This window comes from Phoca vitulina, unplaced genomic scaffold (assembly GCF_004348235.1).
Source record: "Phoca vitulina isolate PV1807 unplaced genomic scaffold, GSC_HSeal_1.0 scaffold17, whole genome shotgun sequence".
In the NCBI taxonomy this organism is placed as follows: Eukaryota; Metazoa; Chordata; class Mammalia; order Carnivora; family Phocidae; genus Phoca; species Phoca vitulina.
This window is the reverse complement of record NW_022589720.1, coordinates 5,930,994-5,955,087: the sequence shown is the minus strand read 5'-3', so window position 1 is coordinate 5,955,087 and position 24,094 is coordinate 5,930,994. Positions and strand designations below refer to the sequence as shown.

Here is a 24,094-nt window from a genome sequence, read left to right as displayed (position 1 = left end):
GCGGGGAAGGGGGGCGCTGCGCGGAAGAGAGGCAGCGGGAGTGGGGGAGGGCGGCCCCCCGGCCCCGCCCCGCCGCGGGACCCCTCCTGGCGTCGCGCGGCCGCGGTTTCCAGGCAACGCGGAACGCGGACGCCCGGCTGCTGGCAGCGCGCAGACTGGGCCGGACGTCGGCGGGCGCGAGCCCTCACTGGGGTGGCATGGAGGACGACGAAGAGGAGGAGCTCAGCGCCGCCACGCTGCGGGGCAAGCCCCGGCCGCCGCCCCTCTCAGCGCTGTCCGCCTTCAGCTACATCCCGCCGCGGCGCCTGGACCCCAAGGAGCACAGCTACTATTACCGCCAGGCCAAGGTGAGCCGCACCGGGGAGGGGCTGCGCGGCGGGGCGCGGCCGGGCGGGCGGGAGGGGCAGCCGAGCGGGGCGGGGGCTAGAGGACGGGGGGATAGGGGCGGGGCTTCACTGCCAGGGAGGGGCGGGGCGAGGAGGTAGAGGGGATGGGGGAGGGGCTGCAGAGAGGGGAGGGGCTGGAGGAGCGGGATGGGGGCGGGGCTTCACTACCAGGGAGGGGCCGGAGGGGATGGGGGCGGGGCTGCAGAGCCGGGGAGGGGGCGGGAGGAGGGGCGGGATGGGGCCGAGGCCGTCCTGCGGCGTAGTGGGGCTGGGGTGGAGCTGTACTGCGGGAGACCGGACTGGGGCCTCACTGCTAGGGACCGAGGCTGTGGAGAAGGCCAGGGGAGGGGGGATGGGGCGGGGCTGCAGGCCGGTGCTACGCTTCGGGGCAGTCCGAAGGTCTGGGCTGCAACTCTGGCGTGGGACTCTAGGGCAGGGCTGCAGGGGGGTGAGGGGTGGAGGGTGGGGGCCTGTGCGGGTGTGCGCAGCCTGTGAGGGCGCAGGGGCGGGGCGTGAGGAGACATCAGAGTCACGGGGGAAAGAAGGTGGGAGAGCCGTCTTCCTCCGGGGCACCTTGACCCCAAAGAGTACAGTTACCAGGACCGCAAGAGTAAGGTGGACCTCCCCCTCACCTAGAGAATGAGCGGGGCTGAGCCCTGTGTGTGTGTGTGTGTGTGTGTGTGTGTGTGTGTGTGTTGGGTGGGGGGCATGCTCGCTGGAATGAGGCGCTGGGTAAGTTAAGGCATACAGGGTAGGGTGGGGTGTGAGGATGCTCAGCCTGGTGTCCTGAGCTATTTGGGGGGTGGGTTAGGTCAACTGTTCTTAGGGGAAGGGTTTGGGAGCCTCTGGGCTTCCAGAACTACTACCAGGGGCAGCAAGGTGACCCCTCTGCCCTGGATCTGGGAGAGGGTCTCGGGAGTGCCAGGGCTGTGCAGTGGACTGAGGCAGGACTCCCTGTGGGGTCAGCCTGACAGCCCTCAGTGCAGCGACCGTGCCCAGAAAGTCACGGGTACGGACACCCCTGGAGAGCCCCCTGCAAACCGAAGGTGACCACGAGGCAGATCTGGACAGCCGCCCATGGGGAGCACAGGGCAGGAAGCCCTCATTAGATTCTCACCTGGCTGCAGCGGGCACGTGGGCCTCATGGGGAAAGCCTGCTAGTCTATATAGGCCATTTTGAAACAGAAGCTGGAAAGGAACCCAAAGGAAGAGAATCAAATTCAGAACTTGTCAGGAGTCCTCTACTCCTTTCATCAAGCCATTTTCCCTAAATGTCTCCAGTGTGTCTTGGGGTTCAGGGTGCAGGGGAATCATTATGCTCAGCCTGCAGAGACAGTGAGTGGCTCAGGGAGGGTATAGGTGAGCCAAGTGCCTGGGAGGACAGAGGTCTTTCCCTCATGATGTGTGAGGTATTCCCACAGAATCCATCCTTCCTTTCCTTTCCTCCTCCCCACCCACAAGCCCTAGAGCCCAGGTGAGTCCCCATTCAGGTCAGGTCAGCGCACACTGGAGGACTTGCCATGCAGGAAATGTAAGAGAACATCATGGAGCTTAGTCTTACAAACACAAGCCGTGCTTTCTAGTTTAAACAACTGTTACAGGTTGAATTGTGTCCCCCTAAAATTCTCATGTTAGAGTCCTCATCCCAAGCACCTCAGAATGTGACCTTATTTGGAGATGGGGTCTTTATGGAGGTAATCCAACTAAAGTGAGGTCATGGAGGGTCCCTCATCCAGTATGACCAGTGTCCTTATGAAAAGGGGAAATTTGGACCCAGAGACAGACACGCACAGATTGAAGATGGTGGGAACGGACGGGGAGATGGCCTTCTACAAGCCAAAGAGAGAGGCTGGGAACAGCTCTCCCCTCGCCCCTCAGGAGGAACGAACCCTGTGGACACCCTGATCTCAGACTTCCAGCCATCAGAATGGTGAGATGGTACATTTCTCTTGTTTAAACCCCCCAGTCTGCGTGCTTTGTTTTAGCAGCCCGAGCAAGCTAACACATAACCCTTGGCCAGGAGGATCTCATATCTGTTAGTACCTCTCTGTTTGGCTTTGAGCAATACAGAAGGACGGGAGGACGGGAGGACGGAAGGAAGAAAGGGGACATCTGCAGCACTGCTGTCTTTGCAGCCCTGGTGCCTATGCTCCTAAGCACGAATATCCACCAGGTATTAACACTGGGGAGATTCTGAGCAATGGTGCCCCACCTCATTGCCACTATGGACCTCATATTTTTTCCTCCCATGAGCAATATGTTTTGAAAGAACTTTTATCTGTAAATAATTTCATGTATTAAATGAATTTTACAATTTAAGCATGCAAAACCTGTATCATTGCCAATTTATGATTCATGCAGAGCATTCCTGCACAGCATGAGAGAACCAGCCGAAAGGCCAGGAATCTCCGTGCTTAAAGTTGGTCCATGCTGTTTTATTGAGAGAACATAAATTTTGTCTGGCTTCCTGACAAAATGAAAAAAAATTTACAAATACATCATTTTATGTGTGCCTTTGAGGAGTCCTATTAAGTACCACTTTGAGACTATGGAGAAATAAAAGACTAAAACAGATGGGGGTCAAGATACATATTTATCAGAGATAAAAGCCAGGTTGCAGGTTCCTGCTAAGAATTCTGGGTAAAAATTGATTGCGGACACTGTAGCTCTGAATCGGGTAGATATAACCTACCCGGCCACTGCAGCTCTGGGCCCCAGAAAAAGCAGAGCTGAACCCCCACCCCCTGTGGACGGGGTACTGCCAACAGGAAAAGAGCAGAATTGGACATGGCAGGTCCAGTTTATTCTTCCTAAATGCACCAATCTGATATGTGACTCTACCTTTCTGGGGACAAGACGCAGAGAGATGCCTGAGGTGTGAGGTGCCCACGGCTCTGTACTTAGAAGGAAATCAGGCGTAGGCAAGAAGTATGCCCCTCTAATTCAGGGGTCTGCACACAAAGGCCCTTGGGCCAAATTTGGCCCACTACCTGTTTTTAATAAAGTTTTATTAGAACACGGTCCCATGCTCATTCATTTAGTATTATCTGTGGCTACCACCAGAGTTGAGTAGTTGCAACAGGAAACCATGTGACCTGAAAGCCTAAAACAGTGACTATCTGTCTCTTTCCACAAAACGTCCGCCAACCCCTGCTCTGAGAGATTACTGTCCCTGGAAGGTAGGAATGGGCCTTCGAATGAATGAATGCAAAACAGACTTTATGAAAAAAAAAATTCGGTACAGTTTTGATAACTGGGGTCACAAGCAAATTCAAATCCTGAAGTCTTTAGTGTCACACAGAAGAAAATGATGTAGTGGAAATATTAACACCTGAATAAAAGAGCCTTAAAGGCTGCAAGAAAAACAAAAGGCATTTCAAAGTACATTTACAGGATAGCCACCAATGGTAATAACATGCTCCTGGGGATTATATGAACTAGTACTTAATCGGCTGGGGGGCTGCAGAAGCTGATTCTCTGCCGTGAGATCAGTTGGACTGAAGAGGATGAGCTTTGTATCACAAATTTGCTAGAGGACTCAGCTGCCTCTCAGTTAACTGTGAACCCAGGCTGTACCCAAAGCTGAGAAGAAATTGGCAGAATTAGCTCTTAAGTCAATTACTGTGGGACACACTCAGTGATCAGTTAGTAGCACAGGCCGAGGAGTCTTGGGTAAAAATACTGGCTCCGTTACCAGCTGAGCAGACTGCCCAAGTCACAGACCCTCCGTGTCACTTTCTAGGAAACAGTCCCAGCTTCATGGAGCGATTATGGGAATTAATTTAAATCATGGGTATACAGTCGTACATAGGAAACCCCATGTAAGTAGGGCTGTGATTATTACCGTTTGCTTTTGTTAGTGGTCATTCGAGTTTCCTTTCACTGAAGGTTAGTTTCCGGCCGGTGTCTTAGATCCCTCACCCTTGTTTGCTGTCAGAGATTTACAGGTGAGGCAGGTAATCTGACTGTCATTCTGGTGGCTTCTAATCTAAGGCATCTCCCCTGGAAGAGCCCAGAGTTCAGGCGCTCAATGCAGCACACTTATTTTAAGGCCCAGTAATGCCTTGGATCCTGAGACAAATTTGTCATCTAAAGCTGCCAGCTAAAATGTGATCAACTCCCATACTGCCCCCGAGGGAGCTCTGGCAGCGGGGGCTTTTCCTATAAAATTGTTCCGATGGCAGCAAGGCAGATTCAGTTCAGTGATGTTTTTAAATTACTTTTTTTCCTTCTTCTGCCTTACGCAACATTTCTGCCACTGAAATGGAAAAGCTAAGTCAAAGGACAATGGCCTTTTATGAAAGATTTTATTAAATTTCTCAACGTTTAAGAGCTACATTAAAAAAAAAAAATTCTTAGGTGGTTTTAGAATATGCTTTCCCTCATGGTAAGCCGGATTGTGGATAGCTGTGTCTCGGGTGAAGCTTGGCTCAGAAAGCCTCACCCTAGCTTTAGTGAGATTAGCCCACTTTCCTTCTTGGTGTATGGTGGAGGCAGGGAGGCGAGGGGCTGTTTCTTGACCCTCCTGATCAGGGAGTTGCCCTTCACCGAATGCAGCCATGCACTTTGTAGATAAAACGATGCATGTGGACTGTCCAGAGATGCCCGCATCCAGTGTATAGGAGGTGTTCAGTACGAGCCCGCCACCCCCCAACCCCTCCGAGATGGAGCCTCTTCATCCTTAGGCACGGAGCAATCTGCCACGCAACCTCAGCCGCTCCTAAGGGCTCTGGAGGAGCAGTAAGCTCCAGTTCTGGTGCTCCTTTACCTCTTAAAATCTAGGCAGACCCTTGCACCCACATGCTTGCAGTAAAAATGAGTGTCTGCTGAATGAAATTATGAGCACCCCCCCACAGACGTTTCCTTCCCCCTCCCTGCCCGTTTTTCCTCCTGGGCATGTTTTAGTATCAACTGACTAAACATTTTACTTAGTTATCTTGCTGCTTGTTTCTTCCACTGAAGTCTGAGCTCGTGAGGACAGGGATTATTGTCGTCATGGTTCTGTCCCAAGCAATCTCAACGGTGCCCGTCTCATTGTGGGCGCTTCATAAATACCGGCTGCAGTGAATGAAGGAGGCGTGCAGGAATGGGATGCGAAGTTTATTTAAACCAGGATAAGTCACTGACAAGATTAGCCTCTTAGACTAGACAGAGGTTCCCTTTGGCATTATCTGCTGCCTGGGTTTTCCTTGGCCTTGCTCTGCTCCTCAGGGACCAACACTGGGGGTGGACGGTGTTGCTTCTTCTGAAGGCGGCTAGCTGCATCTTCCCTGTCCAGTGACGGAAAACTGGAGGTCTGTGGGGGCAAGGGGTGGGGCTGAATGTCTTCCTCCAGGGCAGGTGGAGCTCAGCAAGCGGAAGGGTACCCCGAGGGAGGGAGGAAGGGTGAGGGGAGAGGCCGTGCGCGCGTCCTTCTAGCCGACGTCCTCCGTATGGGCCGAAGCAGCTGAGCGGTGGGTCGTCCGCTGTGCGCACATGAACGCGGCGCTGTCTGACTGTGGTTAAAAGAACACGTTTACACGCAGATCACACAGCTGCGCATTTGTATTTGCAGCCTGCCCTTTTCACGTAACACCGTATCTTAGACGTTTTTTTCAAAGTCATCCCCTTTTGAGGGGCACAGTGACACAGGAAAAGGAACAGCATTATCCCCAATATATGTGGCCAGGTTTCAGCACCGGTGGCTCAGCCTTCCTTCAGTGATGTGAGTAGCTGGGGGGTGGGGGCGTGAGGGCGCGGGTGTCAGCAGAAGCCGGGACAAGTACCAGGTCTCCTCTTGGCGACAGATTGCGCAGACCCCTCACTCAGAGACACCTCCAGGAGGAATTACACATGAGATCAAAGGTGGCTGTTTGTTCACTTCAACTCGGGTAAGGCGGCAGGTCCTAGGGCTCTGGTTTTGGGCAGCAACAGAGCCCTTAAAAGTAGTGAAAAAAACGCATTAACAAGGCTGCTTAGGATAGGATTCTTACTAAACTGGTAAAATTTTCAGATTATTGGAAAAGTTACAACCATTTCCCAAACTTGTGCCCTTAGATCTAGAAACAGAACCTTTGCCACAGAGGAACCAAAGAGAAGAGCTCTTCTTGTCCTTTTAAGAGCTAACATCATATCCTTGACAAGCTACAGTCCTTCTGAGAATGGAATTTTTAATGATGTTAGAATTAATGAAAATGTCCTCATTAAGTTTCACATACCGCTGGACCCCCCTGGGGAGAAGCACTAGACTTACCAGAAGTAAAAATGAGGCCCCTATGAATCAAAGGAAACTCTTTTGGATCACCTTGAGAATTGTCATTTTTTTAAAAGTAGGTCACACACTGGTAGGCAAACAGTGCCTGAAACCCTCCGGATGAGAGGTAACAGTACTAGGCCCACTAAGAGAGGAAATGAACGCAGCCTGATCACAGCCTGATTACCGTTTCGGTCCAGGCAGGCTGGGGTGTGCTCTGGAAGCAAACGGACCCTGAACCCTGAGAGTCTTAACCGGCGGCGTGTCAGACCCTGCTCATACATTTTAGCATTTTGTTTGAACTCTGCATTCGTTTGGAAGCCTGAAATCAGGCACGGTGAGAGTATTTCTACTGCGGAAATTAGCAAATGTTTCTACTGCGGAAATTAGCAAATGTTACGAGTCAGGTCTTTTTTGTCCAGAGAGCTGCTTGTTAACATAAGCACACCACTGGCCTTGTGCATATAAACGTTAACATAATGGAAGAGTGTTTCTTTCTTCATGTGTGTTTCTCCTGCCCAGTAACTTGGGAAACCAGGCTCCTTTTAGTGGTTCCCAGACGTGCGGATCTTTGGGAGCTTGCAGTCCTGCACTGGACCCTCTGAACTTGCTGGTCAAAGAGCCAGGGGAGAGCATGGAGGGCACATGAGAGCTCTTATGGACCACCACCTAGAAGGTGATGCTCGCTGGTTTCCCCCACAGTTCTTTGCCAGAGCTTGTCACCTGGCCCTAGCGTAATTGTGATGGCACCTGGTGATTGTGGTCTTCTGTTTATTCTGGAAGAGAAAGTGTGTTCAGTGAGCACATAACATTACCCCTGCCCGAGTACCACGGTAAAAATGTATTAATTTCCTTTTTCTTATTACCTCGTTTGAAAGGACAATAACAGTGCATTTGTATTTAAACGATCTTAAAGAGAGGAGGAAAGACAGGACTCAGGTCCCAGTTTGCTGGAGATCTTACTCCTGTTATTGGTGTGAGAGTGTGTGTAACCCCTCTGGGGGGCACTGGGCACAGAAGTGCGGGACCCGCAGATATGCCCTTGTAGGCTGGAGGCGGTAGAAGCCAGGACTTCCTCAGGTACCTGCTTGCTTTAGGCATGAGAAACAGGGTTATGCTGCAGTCACCAACAGCCTCCAAAGTCTCAATGCCCCAAATAAGGCTTATTTCTCACGTTAGAAGTCCAGCGGGGATCCGAGGGATGGCTCTGCCCACGAGAGTCACTCACCAACCGCCGAGGAAGCTGCTAACACTCACAGGAAGCTTCAGGGGTCCCCACAGGCTTCTACCTGGTGTCCCATGTCACCCCCACTCATAGTTCATTGCTGAGAACTGGCCACTTGGCTTCAGTTGCCCAAAGGAGCAGAGGAGATTAACCCTCTGTGGAGTCAGGAGTAGAGCAGAACTGAATATTGGTGATGTCGACCAACCCGGTTGTCTGGGTTGAATGGTCTACTGACTCAGTTTACTTGGAGCAGAATGCGTTAGCTCCATTCTTACTTTCCATTGTTCAAAAGATGGCTATTGCTCGCTGCCAAGTGTGTGTGTTGGAGCTGCCATAATAAGGTACCACAGATCAGGGGCTTAAGCAACAGAAACTTACTGTCTCCTCGTTCCGGAGGCCAAATCAAGGTGTTGGCAGGGTTGGTTCCTTTGGAGGCTGTGAGGGAGAGTCTGCTCCAGGCCGCTCCCCTTCGGCTGTGGATGGCCCTGTTCTCTCTGTGTCTCCTCACATCATCTCCCTCTGCGTGTCTATGTCGGTTTCTGAACCTTTTTAAATAAGGACACCAGTGCTCTTGCATGAAGGGCCCAACCCTACCCCGGTATGACCTCACCTTAACTAATTACATCCTCAGCGCCCTTATTTCTAAATCACCTTCTGAGATCCTGGGGGTTAGGACTTCAACGTATGAATTTTTTGGTGGATGCAATTCAACCCGTAACATGCAGGGAGGGGGCTTCCCTGGGGCTCCAGCCATACGGATGCGGGGCGGCCCCTCCCGTGCTGACTGCAGCCACATGGACTTCCTGCCCGAGTCGGGCAGGTGCGGGTTCTTCCTCTCTGGTGCCACTGTACTTTGTGCATACCTCTGCTGCTCCGTGGGCACTACCTTGAATTGTTTAATTAATGAGTTTATTTCCATTCTCAGCCTGCGGTCTCCTGTAAGATGGGGACTCCCCTATTTTTGTCCTGGAGCCGAGCTGGGTGCCTTGTCCGATGGTTAGAGCAATGTACTTTGGAGGTTGAAACGTGAAGGTCTCCACTCTTACGGCATCGGCCCAGGGCCGCAGAGGGGTTATTTGCGGTGGTAGGAGTACGGGTCACCTTGGGGGAACTGAAGGCAAGTGATCAGACAGCACACCCAGAACGAGACCATGCTACATTTTAACAACACTCAAAATGCAAAGGGACAAAGGGAGATCACCAGAGAGAAAATAAATGGGCTCATTTTGCTTTGTTTTTTAAAAGCAATGATACGCGTGAGAGAGGAAATCTCTTGAGAGATTTTAATGGCAAAACACCAGTGAACCCAGAAGCTCTGTTTTGTGATAGCATCTAAATCCAGATTGGTTTTTATTAACGCGATTTTGCTTCAAACCATGAAGGGATCAAAGACAAAAAGAAAGAAGAAAGTTTAATAATTAACATCCAGGAAAAAACAGATTTTCGGCCTGATTAGGTGTTGGAAATGGACAGTCACATTGCTAAGTGAGGCTGCCGGCCTGATGAGGGACTTTCCCCCCCTTATTTCTCAGTGACAGAAAAATTCATTTGTACTCTGGAAAGTGGTAGATACGCAACATCCCTGCACAGCAGAGAGACCCTGTTCACACCCTGTGGGTGCAGTGAGATCCCTCGTAAAGACTGCTCTAGCAGATGGCAAGATGGGCAGGCGCTCCGGAACTAACCTGCTTCTCAGGTGCTGCTGCGGCTCGTCTTTTTCTTTTTCAAAGATTCTATTGATTGATTGATTGATTGGGGAGTAGGTCTTTCTGTTGCAGACTCCCAGAAACACACTCATTTCACAGGGTCAGCCAGGCCAGAGGGATTCTGGCGACAATGGGACATCTAGATTGTGACCACGAGCCCAGCTTAAATCCCTGTAAGGGGATGGTGTGGTGGCGACGGGGTATTTAGCTGCTGTCTGGGTCGGCCTGCTGGGCTCAGCTGGGCCGGGCCAGGAGCTCTGCTCTGAACCCCAAAAGGAAGGGTCTGCATCGTGGTGCCTCGCCTTGCAGAGGCCGGCATTCCCACCTTTGGGGAATTTACGTCCCACCATCCCGGCAGAGTGCGTGGTGTGCTTGAGCCTCTGTGTGTCACTGCAGGGCCCTCTGGCCTGGTGGCTTCCCAAGAAAGGCTAGCTGCAAGGTGTGCTGAACCTCTCCAGGCTAGAAGCAAGCCCCCAGCCAATGCCCCCAGTTTCTGCGGACATCCTACCTCCTACACACTGTATGTTCAAGATACTGAGATTTCTCCATCCTTCCTACAGGCTTTAAAAAAAGTCTTAATTTTATTTGATTATCAAATGTCTGATTTTTATATAACCAAAGTGATTGATATTTTCTTTGTGACATTTTCCCCAATACTTTTATGCGTAGGAGGTCCCTTATGGATTTTCTTTTCAGTTGTTTTTCTAAGCCATCCAGAATTGACTTCTGATGATAAATGTGCCGTGAAGATCCAAGTTTATTGTTTTTCCCAAATAGCTAGCCGATTTTTACAGTACCCAAAGTGGAATAAGGTATCTCCGCCCCACTGATTTGGGCTTTCTGTTTTTTAACCCGGGTGTATGAGCATACTGTAGGTGGTCTTCAGGACAGGTGAAGGCCAGGGCCAGCCAACCCAGTGCATGAACAGACCCAGAAGTCCAGTAGGTGACAGAGGACAGTGCCAACAAGAAGCTCCTGCAAGCTTCAGGGCACATTATATGGCCATCGGGGCACAGACTCCAAAGCCACGGCTCCTGCCTAAGTCACTTGGAATGACTCTGAACTTGGGCAAAGCAGGTGAATAAGTGCCACAGGCGTGTTGCCGTTGGAATTCTTGGGAACCTAAAATAATCCTAAAAGCTCGCCTTGTTTTCCTTACTAGGTAGTTAACTGCACCAGGGAGGTGGCCGTGTGTCTGAGCAATCTTCCCGACTCCCCCAGCAGGAGCGGCACCTCTGGCACAGGACAGGGGACCCGTGAGGGATTTGTCAAGGATGGGGTTGGAGCCACATCACACCCTGCCATTTCCATTGCTGCCAGCCGCGCTGAGCCCCGCAGTCGGCGAGAATGGGCGGTCCACTTTTCCCAGCAGACCAAACCCATGCCGTGCATCCTGTTCACTGTTTAGCTTCTACCTCCGCGTCCTGCAGTTGGAGGAAATTGTTCTAGCATTGCTACCCGGGAAAACAAGCAAGCGAGCAGGCACAGGCAGACGCCCTGTGACCCCAAATACCGGCGAGACGGCGAGTCTCAGTTTACTGCTGGAGGATCCAGGGCAGTGGGCCCTCGGCTGGAGGAACATAAAGGACAGGCCTGACTTACACGTGAAGATTAAAGATGAGCTAACACATGGATTTCTTTTCCTTTTATTAGGTACCAGATAAAGCAAATTAATTTTTATATCAAGAGAAATTTGGGATGAAAAAAATGGAGATATTTCAGATGAAAGCTGTTTACGTGATAATTTTCTAATACATCAAAGCTTTGCGTGTGCACGTATTTTTATATCTGATGTATGTGCATATATTATAAATGTACATATATTATATATCAAATATATATATCCATGCATTATGAATGACATCTGTTAGAGCTACCACATCTGATTAAAGGAAATATTTCTGTCTCTTCGGAGAGGGATTTGTGCTAGGTGCCCACCTGTTGGCAGCAACTTACAGATACTTCTGTTTGGTTATATTGTCTCAGTGTTCAGTTATGGTTAATTTTTTAAAGCAGTACAAGCTTATTGCAGAAAATCTGAGAAATACAAGACAGGTGGAAATGAAGGAGAATAACATGCATATTGAGTGGATTACTGTTATGTTAAGGTTTTGTCCTAGTGATACAGTCAGAGATCGGGAGGGTCAAGTGCCTTGATCAAGGAGGGGTCTGTAGGAGGTGCAGAAAAAGAGCCACAGGGATGTCCCCACCTCGCTGGGCCTCTCGGGGACCTGCTCTGGTCGTCCAGGGTCTGCTCTGGGGTGATCTTCCTGAGCACATACTCAGTGCAGACGGGAGACTGCACATCTCCACTGTCCATCAGGGAGAAGCCTGGCTTCCAAGCTCCATGAGGATTTCCGTGGCCCAGCCGTCCAGTGAGCCCATGCCTGGCTTTCTCTTTTTATTCCCAGACAGGAGTCATTTCCCTGTACGACTGTGTTTTTAACAAGAGCCCAGGCTACGACCAGAAACTGCACCGAGACGACAGAGAACATGCAAAAAGCCTGGGACTTCATGTGAACGAGGAGGTAACGTGAAGACCCACTGCTGACCAAGTGCGAACAGATTAGCTGTGTGTGCGCATCTCTGTTTACCAGCGTGCTGTGCTGACTCCCGCGGGCGGTCCTCCTCTTCCTCGCCGCCCCCGGGGCTGGACTCAGCCGCTTCCAGTTCCCTCTCTTCTCCTTCTGTGTATTTGTTTCTGTGACTCTGTGGTTTAGTTAACAGCTTAATGAAGGCAAAACTAAGAAGTTCTTTTCAACAGATAAAGCAGGTTTTTGCTTAACTTCTGAGTCCTGGCTGTCCTAGTTCTCCCATGGACCCTGGGAGAATAACAAGAACATGCTCTCTAGTTTAGGTCCCGGCCTCCAGCCTCCAGGTACGGGCAGCTCCTCATTTGGGTGTGTGCGGCTTTCTGAAAGGGAGGGCTCGGACTGAGGTCGGCCGCACAGCTGTGTGAGGCCCCAGGGAGGGGAGGTGTGCGCCACGGCAGGTGTCGGGTGCCAGGAGGCTGGGTGTCTCCTTAGCGGTGAGACCCTCCTGGTGCCTTCCTGCACTCGGGACACGGTCTCCACGGAGTCTGATCTGAGGACAGCATGGTTATTAAGAGCCAGGTGCTGAGTAAATATCATCTTTTCCACAAGGCACAGAGATCGGAACGTAAGAGCCTCTGCTGGGATTTCTTTCTCGGTCAGCGGGGTTTTGCCTGTGGCTGCTATTGTTAAGAATGCTGGGGGCGCCTGGGGGGCTCAGTCGTTAGGCGTCTGCCTTCGGCTCAGGTCATGATTGGGGGGTCCTGGGATCGAGCCCCGCATTGGGCTCCCTGCTCAGCGGGAAGCCTGCTTCTCCCTCTCCCACTCCCCCTGCTTGTGTTCCCTCTCTCGCTGTCTCTCTCTCTCTCAAATAAATAAGTAAAATATAAAAGAAAAAAAAATGGTGCCATGACACTTCAGGGAAACTTTATTTCGATGGGAAGTTAAGTGGTGAGCTATGAGGTATAACTACTTAAGTCACAGACATTAGGTGTCTTCCTATTGCTTTTGTTTATGTGAATTCATTCCAAGTTGGCAGTGACTTGGCTAGTGCTTTCCTGTCATGAGAACAGCTGTATTGCGCCCCAGATCCTGAGTGCCTCCCATGTGCACTGAGCATAGAGGGGGTGAGAAAAAGGTCCCTGTCCTCTTAGAGCTGACGTTCCTACGAGGAAATAGAAAAATAAACGTCCTATACATAGGGAACTGAATTCCAGGTCATGGTAAGTGGTGTGCAGAGAAATAAAGCCTTTTAAGGGGCACAGGGAAAGTGAGAGGAGACTGGGGAGCTGGGGAGGGAAGGGGGTCGGGAGATGAGGGGGGCTGGGAAGGTGGGGGGTGTGGGGAGATGGGGGCATCGAGATGAGGGGGCCTGAGGAGATGGGGGGTCAGGGAAGATGGGGGTGCCGGCAGATGGGGGGCAGGGAGATTACAAGGTGGGGGGTGGGAGGGTGAGGCAGGCAGGAGGACAGCGGGAGGGAAGGGAGGGGAGAGGAACACCATCTGAAGTGAGAGGGGGGTGAGAGGGCGCCTGGTGCCGGTGCAAGCTCTTTGCCCTTCCTCTGAATGACGTGAAGGACTTGGGGGCCATGAGGGGCTCGGAGCACGAGGGACAGGGCCTGACATAGTTTAGGCGGCCCCCCTGGCATTAAGAAGCACGTTAGGAGTGTAGGTGTGCGGGGGCGGCAGGCAGAGCGGGCTTCCAGGACACAAGGTAGGTCGTGTGAGCTGGGAGGTGTGCACTGACCCCGTGTTCTGGTGACCCCGGACAGGAGCGCCAGCGGCCCGTGGGGGTGCTGATGTCCTCGGTCTGCGGGAGGCGCATACAGCAGCCCGTGGAGCCCCTGCACCGGGACCACGGCCGAGCCAACCACGTGAAGGCTGACTTCTACAGGAAGAACGGCATCCCTGGCATCAAGACGCCCGGCTTCGGGCACGTTTCTCCAGCCTGATGCCCCGCTGTGGCCCGGACCGCGGGGTGGCACAGTCGGGCAGCGCCGGGACCTTGTTGCACCCCCCCTTCACTGGGGTCAGGGAGCTGGCCTGAGCCGCTTGCGCCTGGACAGTGGGGGGACGGGCCCGGGAGCCCCTTTTCCTCACGTGGCCGTGGTGAAGACCCTGGCCACAGGCCTTTACCACCTGTGATGAACGTCTCGTGGGATCCTGTCAGCTGAAATGATGCCAGAGACTGATCCACTGTGAGCACCTGAATAAAAGGAAAAGTGTTCCCACTTGACCGTGGTCTGGTGACTCTCTTCACTGTTTCTCTGGTTTGCCAGGCTCCGGGGGGCGCTCCCGGGAGGGGCGTGCACACCCTTTCTCACCAGCTATGGAAACCAGGGCTGCCTGAGTCTGCCTTCCTCCAGGAGGAGATATAATGGTATCTCCTTTTGGAATAATTGAGCTCTAGATCCTACAACATCCATCCCCCCCACCCCCCCACCCCCCCGCCCCGGAGGACTGAGCTGTAAATAACACAAGTTTGCACAGTTGAGGACAAAAGCCTGGTAGGGATGGGTGGTCTCTGTGGCCAGTAATGCCGCTGTCCCTCCTCGCCTCAGGTCCTGGGAAGAGATTGGGCTTTGGTGTAAAATTCTGGCTCCTGCCTTTCCCAGCGGCATGGGCACAGAGCCCATCATTTCACCGATCGGAGCCCACCTTTCCTCTTCAAGTGGGAGTTCCAAACCGTGAGGAGTGTGTGTGGGACTCAGTGGTCCAAATGCAGACACGAGAGCCCAGGACAGTTCGTGTGAATAGTTTTCATTTTGGAAAGACCTGCTTCTCACCCTAGTTGGAAATGTTTATTTTGCAAGTATTAAGATATCGGCTGTATTTTTAATGAATCGGTCTCTTGAAAGAAATCATCCCTCACCTATCACAATTACATTTCCCACAGCTTAGTGGTTAATGAGCAGGTGATCTAACTAATTTTATTGCTGATTTCCCCATGGCTGGTTTTATTGTTTTGATTCTCTAAGGACATATGACATTGACTTACTGACAATTTCAAGCCAAGTGACCCCTACGTGTTTCTTTATTCTTTTGAAAAAATTTTTTTGTTTTCACTTGTAGGTGCCTTTTATTATTTTTCCTCCCAAACACATAGCTGTAGCTTATTTGGGATGCCTTTGGGTACCTTAAGCTATATTTTATAATAATATAATAGAAAAATATATCAAGTTTGGATTTTGGAAATTTTTATCAATTACTTTCTTCAGTTTTGACTACCAAGCAGGACAAGGCATCTCTAAGAAATGCCTTCATCTGAAAGTGACTACAATAAGTCTGTGTCAAACTAAATTATTTTCAGCTACTTTAAGTCAGATCTTACTCCCTTAACCTTCTACTTTTAAAAAGCAGGGCCTGAATTGGACAAGGTTTTGAAAGGTCTCCTGTTTGTTAGGCATCAGGGGAAAATTAAATGTATTTCTGTTGGCATCTTGACTTCTACAGCTAAAAGCCAATAAGCGCCCAGTCAGTCACCTTATAAAAGAGAAACAGAATAAAAGAATTTGTTTTGATGTATCCAATCTCCATGGTTAGTCTATCTTTCTTGGAAGGCAGAGTGGTGGCTGTCCTTAAGAAAGCATAACGAACTGGGGACAAGGGGCAACGTGGAGGATTTGCGACAAGGCAGACATTTCTAAACAGATGTAGGAAATGCAGCAGGTTTAATGGGACTACACGCAAGGCATTTTCCTGAGAGAGGGCTTTCTGCAAGACTCGGAGGTTAAGGAGAACGTTGAGGAGAGATGCTTGCTCGCTACCAAGGTCACTGGGCTGCCCGGCCATCTGCGTGGTTTGCTCACAGGAATATATGTAGTTCCAGAGCTTATGAAGCCTTGACCAGGAGGAACGCTTTCAGATTTAGGGAGCAGGCTGTTTTGCATTCTAGGCTCGTCTTGGTCACTGATCGCTGGGAAGCTCTAAACAAGCCCCTGGTCCTCTCTGCACCCGCTTTCTCATTTGGAAAGCACAGGGGGGCTCAGATTGTGGACCGGAGTCCCCTGGAGAACGTGTTCCCTAAAGACAGTGCGTGTGCTGGGCCCCACCGCCAGGACTTCTGACTTGGCGGGTCTGGGTTGGGGCCCGGAAATGTACAGGTCCCCAGGGGGTGCTGCTGCCGCTGGTTGGGGCCCATACTTTGAGCAATCCATGTGTGCGCAGACCTTTGCAAGGTGGACTCTGATAATGACTTTGATTGCTTTATAAAGTGTCTTGTTTGGTAAGCCCGGCAATATAGTTTTGGGAAAAAACAAGTTTCCTTTTGAGTTCTTTTCACCAAACTCAGCACATCCTTGGTGGGGGCAGACAGCCATGCTTAAGCACGCTTGGCAAGCCACTCAACTGTGAGTGTCCGCTAAGGGGAGGTGACAAAGCAGCCTGGGACAAGTGCTGCAGACTCTCAGGGAGGAAGGACCCACGGGGTACGGCTGCCGACTGTGGTGACGAATGATACAGAAGGCCAGTCTCAGGTCACTGAAACCCCAGGCCTTCCTAGTCCGGATCTCCGTTAGAGCAAAGACAGATGCCCTTACACTAGCTTTCTTCCTTTGGTCACCTTTATGAGAATTAGGTGTATCAAGGCCAATGCTGAGATGCAATTATAGGATCAAAATATTCCTGACTGAGGCAGGCAATGGACCAAGTCATGCTGTATTCCCACTTGGGTGATGGAGGCCGGTTACTAGGTTCGAGAAGTGCTTTCACCTGAGTCTGAGTCAAAATCCTGGCATGGAGGCTCTGGGTAGCTGCCAGGCTCTCTCCCGGTCTTTAGCTCTTTCACTCAGACCCGATCCCATAAGCTATCAACGAGGAAATACCCCTAAGAGAAATTAAGAGAGATGTTCAGAGTCACACAGCCAATAAACGATCAGTCAGGAATCAAACGAGGGCTCGTGCTCCGGGTCTGAGTTCCCAGGAACAAGCTGTTCCTGACAGATCGGGGACCCCCAAGGCTCACAGACGCCTGCCCTGAGCTGGGAGGGGAAGCCGGGCGTGCATCTGCCGTTTTGCTTCTAAACATCAGATTACGCATGATTGCTCTATTTTTCACCCTTTGACAAAGTACGATTTCTTTATGTGAAGGAAAAGCCCCAAAACTCTAGGGTTGGATTTACATGAAGAAAATCTCCCAAGTGTTCTCTCGTCAAGCATGTGTAACATTGGCTCTGTGCCGTCTTGAGCCTCCTCAGACGTAACGGGCATCTTACGGGGCCTGGCCGCTTCTTCCGGTGAGTCCAAGCTCTTGTGCGGGCTGCTGATGTACACAGTCAGTGCCAAATTATTCCCCCGCAGCCGGCGGCCGATGGCTGTGCCAAAGCATTAAGGCAGACCAGGGAACTCGGACGGAGAGAGAGGGTGTTGCTGCTGGTAGAGGATCCTTTCACTATTAAAATATCTTTTCCCAGCAAATGCTCTCTAGAGATGCCAAAGTGCAAACCAGACCGCATGACAGCACCGAGCGTCTCCAGGGAGCGGCGGGGTCAAGGATGTGCATCGCAGGCTTCGTCCTGATCTGAGTTACTCAAAGATAGCTCAACCTTCGCTTCCCGGGAGCTCTTTCTGCAACACCCGTCAAGCAGGAGAATGGAAAACAAATCCCAATTCTGGAGCGGAACCCGCAGGAGAGGGAAGAACGGGGGGTGGGTAAAGATACGGACTCTAAACCAAAGTACATAAAACTTTTAATGAATCAACCTTACAAAAGACAATGGCATCAAAACATCAGACGCGTTTGGTACAAAACTGGTTCTAGGTTGTGAGAACTAATCCTGGTGATGGATGGCACGAGACATGACAGAGCAAGGCGGCAGGACCACGGATCCTGCTGGGGCCCGTGGACAGCCACTGGCGATGGGACACGTGGGCGAACACAGTCAAATCCCATGTGGGGTGACAGGAATCAACTTATTCACAAATACTGTGTGTTTTAATACCAGACTAGCGGATGCGGTTGGCGAGCTACCATATTTTCCAGAAAAGAACATGCACCGGAAGATAATATACACCCCCTAGTTTTATTGCCTTAAGAATTTTTGTTTATTTCCCGTCCGTCGTCTTTGTGAGTGCGTCGAACGCGTCTCTCCTACACACACACTCCTTTTCCTTCTGCTCCGGAGTAAGCACAGTGCGAGTGGCAGAACGACCTTGGCACATGTCAGACACCAAACGGTATGCCACCGGGGTCACAGGAACGAGTCTGAAGAGGCTCCATAGGACAGAACAGAGCACGCACATCAAAAACGAGGGACAAAAGTTGCAGTCAGAAAGTGCGTTGTACCTTCCCGAAAATACAGTCTTCTTGCCAAAATGAAGGCAGCTCTTCAGGATGCCAAGTTGCTCTGGGAAAGGGACCTTGACATTTCTGTGTTTACAAAGTAAGTCTTCAGCTCCCCCTTGCCTTTCACGTTGATTATTCCCCGACATGTGCACGTGTACCCCAGGGTCTGGAGGATGAGGCTTGTCTCCTCGGTGACCTAGAAGCACACGGACAGATGAAGAAGCGGTCAGTGTCTCCGCCACACGGCCTCTGGGAGGTCATTTGACCACAAAGATCAAGAGCCAAAAGACACTCACATTCTTTGACCCATTCATTCCACTCCTGAGAAATTAGGAGAAAGAATAACGCGGAAGAGCTTTTTAAGGACAATGTGTGGTTTTGTGCTGTGACAGTGACAGACTATGAACCACCTAAAAGTCAAGCGAGCTCCAGGGTGAAGTGAACCATGAGGCTGTCATGATCCATATCGCGGATGAGACCGTGACATAAGGAGGTTTGTTTCACCCCAAAGGAAGCATGAAGCCTGGATCCACGCTATGATTTCAACTTTGTGACGGTTACATATTCACATATAAGAAACCAGGGAAAAAGAAAGTAAATCAGAATATGTTGGAGTGGTGGGATTCTGGATGATCTTTATAAATGGTCACGAACGTCATCTCACAAAATCATAAATAGGAATAAGAGATTTTAATACAGGTGGGAGAACACACCCTGGGGAGACTGTGGGTTCCTGCAAAGGGCCACACGCTTTGGGCCGCATGCTCAAGAATAAAAATAAAAGGACACTAGGGGTCCACACTAGCCTTAGCCTGGCCATGACACACCGGGTCAGGTCTTGCAAGTTTCCTCCCTTCACTGAATTGACAGGAGATGCTAACGGCTGGGCCCCTCCTTTGCAGCCCTTCGATGGGACGGATGGGTGATTCCTGCCACTGCCCCATGCGGCAGGGAGCCTAACTGCAGAATCGCATTCGGGTCCTGCTGGGCCACGTGGCAGTGAAGTTCCGCGCAGGATGGCTCTCCTGTTTGAGGGGAGATGGGTTGTACCATCTCAGCCTGAGCGTGCACTGCGCTCTCCTCGGGAGCCACGTCTGGGGACGGCAGCCCGGGCCTGCCGGGGGTCCGTCTGCTCTAGTGCTGGCGAGCCTCCTGCTAAAGACGCTTTCTCAAGCAGAGAATGGGGTGGGGGGGAACAAACTCGGTTAAGAATAGGCCTCAGCTCCGGAGGTGAGAGAAGACCCTCCTGTCAGGAACAGGGCCCCCAGCTGGGCCTCCCAGGAGATATCAGGGTCTTGAGCAGAGAGGGAGGGAGCTGTCTTTCCAGAAATTCCTGCTAATGCTGCTCTGGAAGTGTGTGAGAAAGCAGAGGAGGTGGGATTTCCTCCCACTTCATCAGAGGAAATGGACATTGCCCCGGGGTGGGGGGGAGGGTCACACGTCCCCGGCCACCTCAGGCATGTGGGTGACACACGTGTGCTGGGCAGGCCTGTGGACAGCACAGCAAGGCTACTGCACAATTTTGCTTTTGGAGCAGGCATCACTGGGGGACCATGCGCTGAGACGGCCTCCTGGGCTTGGTGGCTGAGAGAGGTGTCCGGGACAGATACTGCCGGGGGCAAAGGCAGGAGCACTTCAGGACCACAGGAGAACCCAGGAGGGTACACAGGGGCCCCCCGAAAGAAGGACGAAGTACGTGGTATAAAGATCTCCAGAGCAGGCTGCTGGAACAAGCTAGAAAAATCACTCTGTCTTCCTGTAACTTGACCCGATGGCCAGCCCCTAGCACAGGGACCGGTGTGGGTCCTTGGGACGCTTATGACCAAAGCAAGGAAAGGGGGACACAGGTGCCAGATGCTCACGTCCTCCCGTCCCCTAGGGTTGGGTCCAAGTCCTGGGGGAGGACAGCTGAAGCCAGCAGCCCAGGACGGACTTTGCATCCTGGATAAGAACCGAAAGAATATGGAAGTAGCCGAGAAACTCAGAGAACAGATACGTCCTCCTGATCAGAGTCCTCAGGGGTCATCAGAATTAGAGAATCCTACAGGCCTTTGACTTCTGACCTTCCCCAGAGAACACACACATCTTTTGGAGCCTCGGGGGTTCATTTATGGGCGTGGAGCATCGCCACGCTTCCGTGAGCTACCCGCTGGAATGGGGAGCGCCAAGCACATGACCGCTGTGGCGCGAGCAGGAGGGCGCTGTCTCCCGGGGGGGCGCCGGCTAGTATTCCTCCAAGTCCAGGGGAAGCCTGGATGCGTGGCGCGTGGGCTCTCTCTGTTGCTCGTTGGGCTTCCAGGCGAGAAGGCACGGTGCGAGTGGAATGCTCTCTCATCAAAGGAACCTGTTCCTCAGGCCCGGGAGAAGCTCTGTAATGATCTCAGCACCATTTATTTTTCCTGGCATCTCACTACTTTTCTTGCACATAAGAGGAAGCGCAGAGCTACTGGGGGTGGAGGGACCACCGTGCCCTCAGGAGAAGGAATCCGCTGGACACAAACCTCCGAGCAGCCGTGCTGCGTGAACACACACAGACCTGCGGACGAGCTGCTCTCCTGCCAGCCAGAACCCCGTCCCGTCTCCTCCGGGCTCCGAGTGCACAGAGAACATCCCGGGGGCTGCTCAGCCCTAAATCACCTGGAGCTTTACGATGCCCCATATCCTCCTGGAGACACACAGGAGCTCAGGCTCATGTGAAGCATTGATCTGGAGGGGGATTTACGAGCTCCAGGGGGGAGCACTCTCCCCGACCAGCCTCTCTCAAATTGTTTTGGATACTTATCCCAAGTATTTGAAAACCACTTGGAGAGTCGTGAAGCATGTTAAGGCCACCATTCATCTTCTGAATGTTCCAGGGGCATGGAGGGGGCCTAGGGTGGCCTACAGGTGGGAAGGGTGTCTGGTGGGAGCACCCCCTCCCCACACCAAATGGAAGACGCCATGTTGTGCAGGCTTGCTGGACCATCCCTGCGCAAGGGGAGTGGCCGGGGACATGCATGCAGGAAGGCCGAGAGGCCGGGGTGCCATCGGGACATGGTGCCTCTCGCGGGAGGCAAGCGGGCCGTCTCCACGGACTGACCACCGCTCAGCCCCACTTCTGTGAGAGCTCCATCTGGACTGGCTCTCGTGAGCACAGCCAACTGGCTCTTTCCCCTGGCAACGGCAGTTTGGCTGGGACACCCACGTCACTTTCTACCTCTCCCCTCTCTGTTGCTCGGTTGCTCACTTTCAGCAACGGTTGACTAGTCACCTGGCTGGAAAGAAGATGAACACTTAGAAGTAATGTTGGTCCCATTCCATATAAATTAAGGATATGCTCTAGGAAGTTCATAGAAATGGAATCCTCTTGAATGAATGAGGTAGGGAGTGTGAAAGGCAAGTGAGCAGAAGCCCACCCTTGATGATATCGGTGCTGGGTTCTCCCACAGAAGTCAATAGAGAACTCTAAATCTCTACCATGATGTGAGGAGGCATGGTTCCCTGAGGACACTGGACAAGCCAAGGCACACAGAACAGGGACTGACAGAATTCTCAGTGAGGGAGCAAAAAAAAAAAAAAAAAAAAAAGCCTATTACTTGTGTCCAGTGGTTTTCATACTAATTTGCCATTTGGCAAGAATTTATTTTCTAGAATAAAACAAAGCTGCAGTGAAATGTGGAACCACTGCTTTTTAGGGTGAGGCAAATAGAAAGTTCTACATAGACACACACATGCACACTTTCTTCCCATTAGGAGTCAGTCTCTCCTTCTAGGTGTCTGGCACCATGCTCAAGCATCCTCCTTTGGGGGGATTCTGCGCTTTCACATCATTCTAGATATCCAAATCCATGCTGGTCCGATTTGGCACTGCTATTACGTATCACCCGGGATCCTACCTCTCATCTTTCCCCAGTGGGCTCTTTTCCCGCCTCCTCCCAATTCAGCCTCCGGGACAGGAAGTCCGGGGGTTATGTCTGGTGTTGGTTATACCATCCCTCTCCCTTGCAAAGTGCCTTTCAAGGTGCTGGGGCTGGAAGACAGAAGAGGAGGGAAAGGTCCTGCCCTGACTTCACGCTCAGGTATCTGACTGCTATGTTGGTTGTTGCGATCATTGACTTTCGTAAAGGCAATAATCTTTATATTATTACATCTCTATATTATTGTTAATAGTGAGTGCAGAAATCAATTAACATTCCCCCAATAAAAAAGGACTTCTGTCAATGTCAACATGTTTCAAGGTTTTCTCAAGATTTAAGTAACTTCCAAGGTTCTTTGTTTTAATATATTATAATCATAATTATCACACTTATTTATGGTTTCCGAGAGGACAGAACTGGCCGATGCTGACAGAGCACACTGAATTACCTGTATTTTGTCCAGTACGCCGGTGCTGTCCATCCTGCTGGCCACATTTACGGTGTTGCCCCAGATATCATACTGCGGCTTCTGAGCTCCAATCACACCAGCTATCACAGGTCCATGGTTAATACCTGCGACACATCAGAACCAGGTGAACGAGATTCAAGTTACAGCGACCGTCTTAAACAGAAAAGCTTTACAAGGATATTTTTGAATTATCGTTACTAAACAAACATTAGCCCAACCCATGGGATTCTAAAGCAAAGAAAAATAATTGTTTTCCCTTCTTAACCTTGATTCTTGCTCATGTGCCCATTTATCATTATTATTCCGTTGGTTATACTTTAAAAAAACTAACCATAATAGTTTCCTATGTTGCTATAGGATCATAAACAAGAGATGATCACTGTGTCTTCCAATAGTTGTTAATGTTAATTTTGAAATATACGTCTTTCTGTTTGAAATAGCTACACTGAGTGCATTCACCGGCAGTTCTGCTGCTGTGGGACTTTTGGGTTCTGCCGCCATCTTGCCGAATGCACCACTGCCAAACACCAGAGCTGTGTTCTCTACCTGCCATGCACTGTTCACGTGCTTTACATGTAAAAACTCCTGTGGTTCTCACAACAGCCAATGGGGGGGTACTGTTTTCATCACTTCCGGTTTCAGGGCAGGAAGCGGAGGACGGCGCCATCAGATAGGTGGTAGATGGCAGAGACAGTTGGCTCCATGGCTCCTACTTGTAAGGACGCTGCCATCCGATCTCTGCCACAAGCGTCCCATGCACAAGGCTTCTTCCCACCTTGAGGGCTGTTGCCTTTGGTAACATCCCAGTGGCAAGTTTACTGAATTCCAGAAGAACGTGTTTGTGCTGTTGATCTCCACTGCTAAGCCACCTTCCAAAGGACTCCCTCATAACGTGCACTGTGTTAGTGAGGGAGTCTACCCATGGAGGCATTAAAACAACCACAAATCTTTGTATGGGCAATATAGATTCAGATTTGAGGAGATTCTGACACTAGAAACTACAACTGATAAGACCATGGGAGGGTCCCAAGAGCCTCGTATTTGGAAGGATCTTCGGGTAGACAGGCTGGCCACTTGTGGGCAGGTGTGACCCACAAAGGGTCTCCAGACAAGTGGTGGGAGGCCTCTCAGGCTTTGTTGCTTGGGTTCTTGACCCCCTTGTAGCTGGGCTCTTTACAGCTCCTGGCGTAAGCCTCCTCGTCAACTGTGATTCCCTAGGGAGAGCCACCAGTTTGCTGGAGAAACTCAGGAGTCGCCACTCTTCAGCCCAGCTGGCCGAGACCTCACTGGTAGGACACATTTCTTGCCATCCCGGCCTGCCCGTGTGACTTCCCGGATAATCAGGCACCCAGACCACCGCTGACAG

The 24,094-nt window shown here is 51.3% G+C and overlaps 2 protein-coding genes across 4 annotated transcripts in view; one reads left to right on the top strand and one right to left on the bottom strand.

Moving 5' to 3' along the window:
* The first annotated feature begins 96 nt into the window (after positions 1–96).
* On the top strand, positions 97–14,316 carry CUNH5orf49 (chromosome unknown C5orf49 homolog). Of its 2 annotated transcripts, XM_032415359.1 has the most exons (3): positions 102–347; positions 11,961–12,077; positions 13,853–14,316. In XM_032415359.1, the coding sequence occupies exons 1-3, from the start codon at positions 198–200 to the stop codon at positions 14,030–14,032; spliced, it is 447 nt and encodes a 148-aa protein (XP_032271250.1). In that variant the 5' UTR covers positions 102–197; the 3' UTR covers positions 14,033–14,316. The 2 variants fall into 2 exon arrangements, with proteins under 2 accessions (XP_032271251.1, XP_032271250.1); XM_032415360.1 differs by lacking the exons at positions 11,961–12,077; positions 13,853–14,316 and adding an exon at positions 10,712–11,954 and having other exon boundaries at positions 97–347.
* Positions 14,317–17,750: 3,434 nt separating this feature from the next.
* The window catches only part of ADCY2 (adenylate cyclase 2), a 394,262-nt gene continuing 387,918 nt past the window's right edge, over positions 17,751–24,094 (bottom strand). For both annotated transcript variants that reach the window (XM_032415329.1, XM_032415327.1), the window contains exons 24-25: positions 22,708–22,832; positions 17,751–18,559 (exon numbers count right to left, since the gene is read on the bottom strand). In XM_032415329.1, coding sequence (XP_032271220.1) covers positions 18,407–18,559; positions 22,708–22,832 — 278 coding nt within the window. In that variant the 3' untranslated portion in view covers positions 17,751–18,406. The remainder of the gene's footprint in view (positions 18,560–22,707; positions 22,833–24,094) is intronic.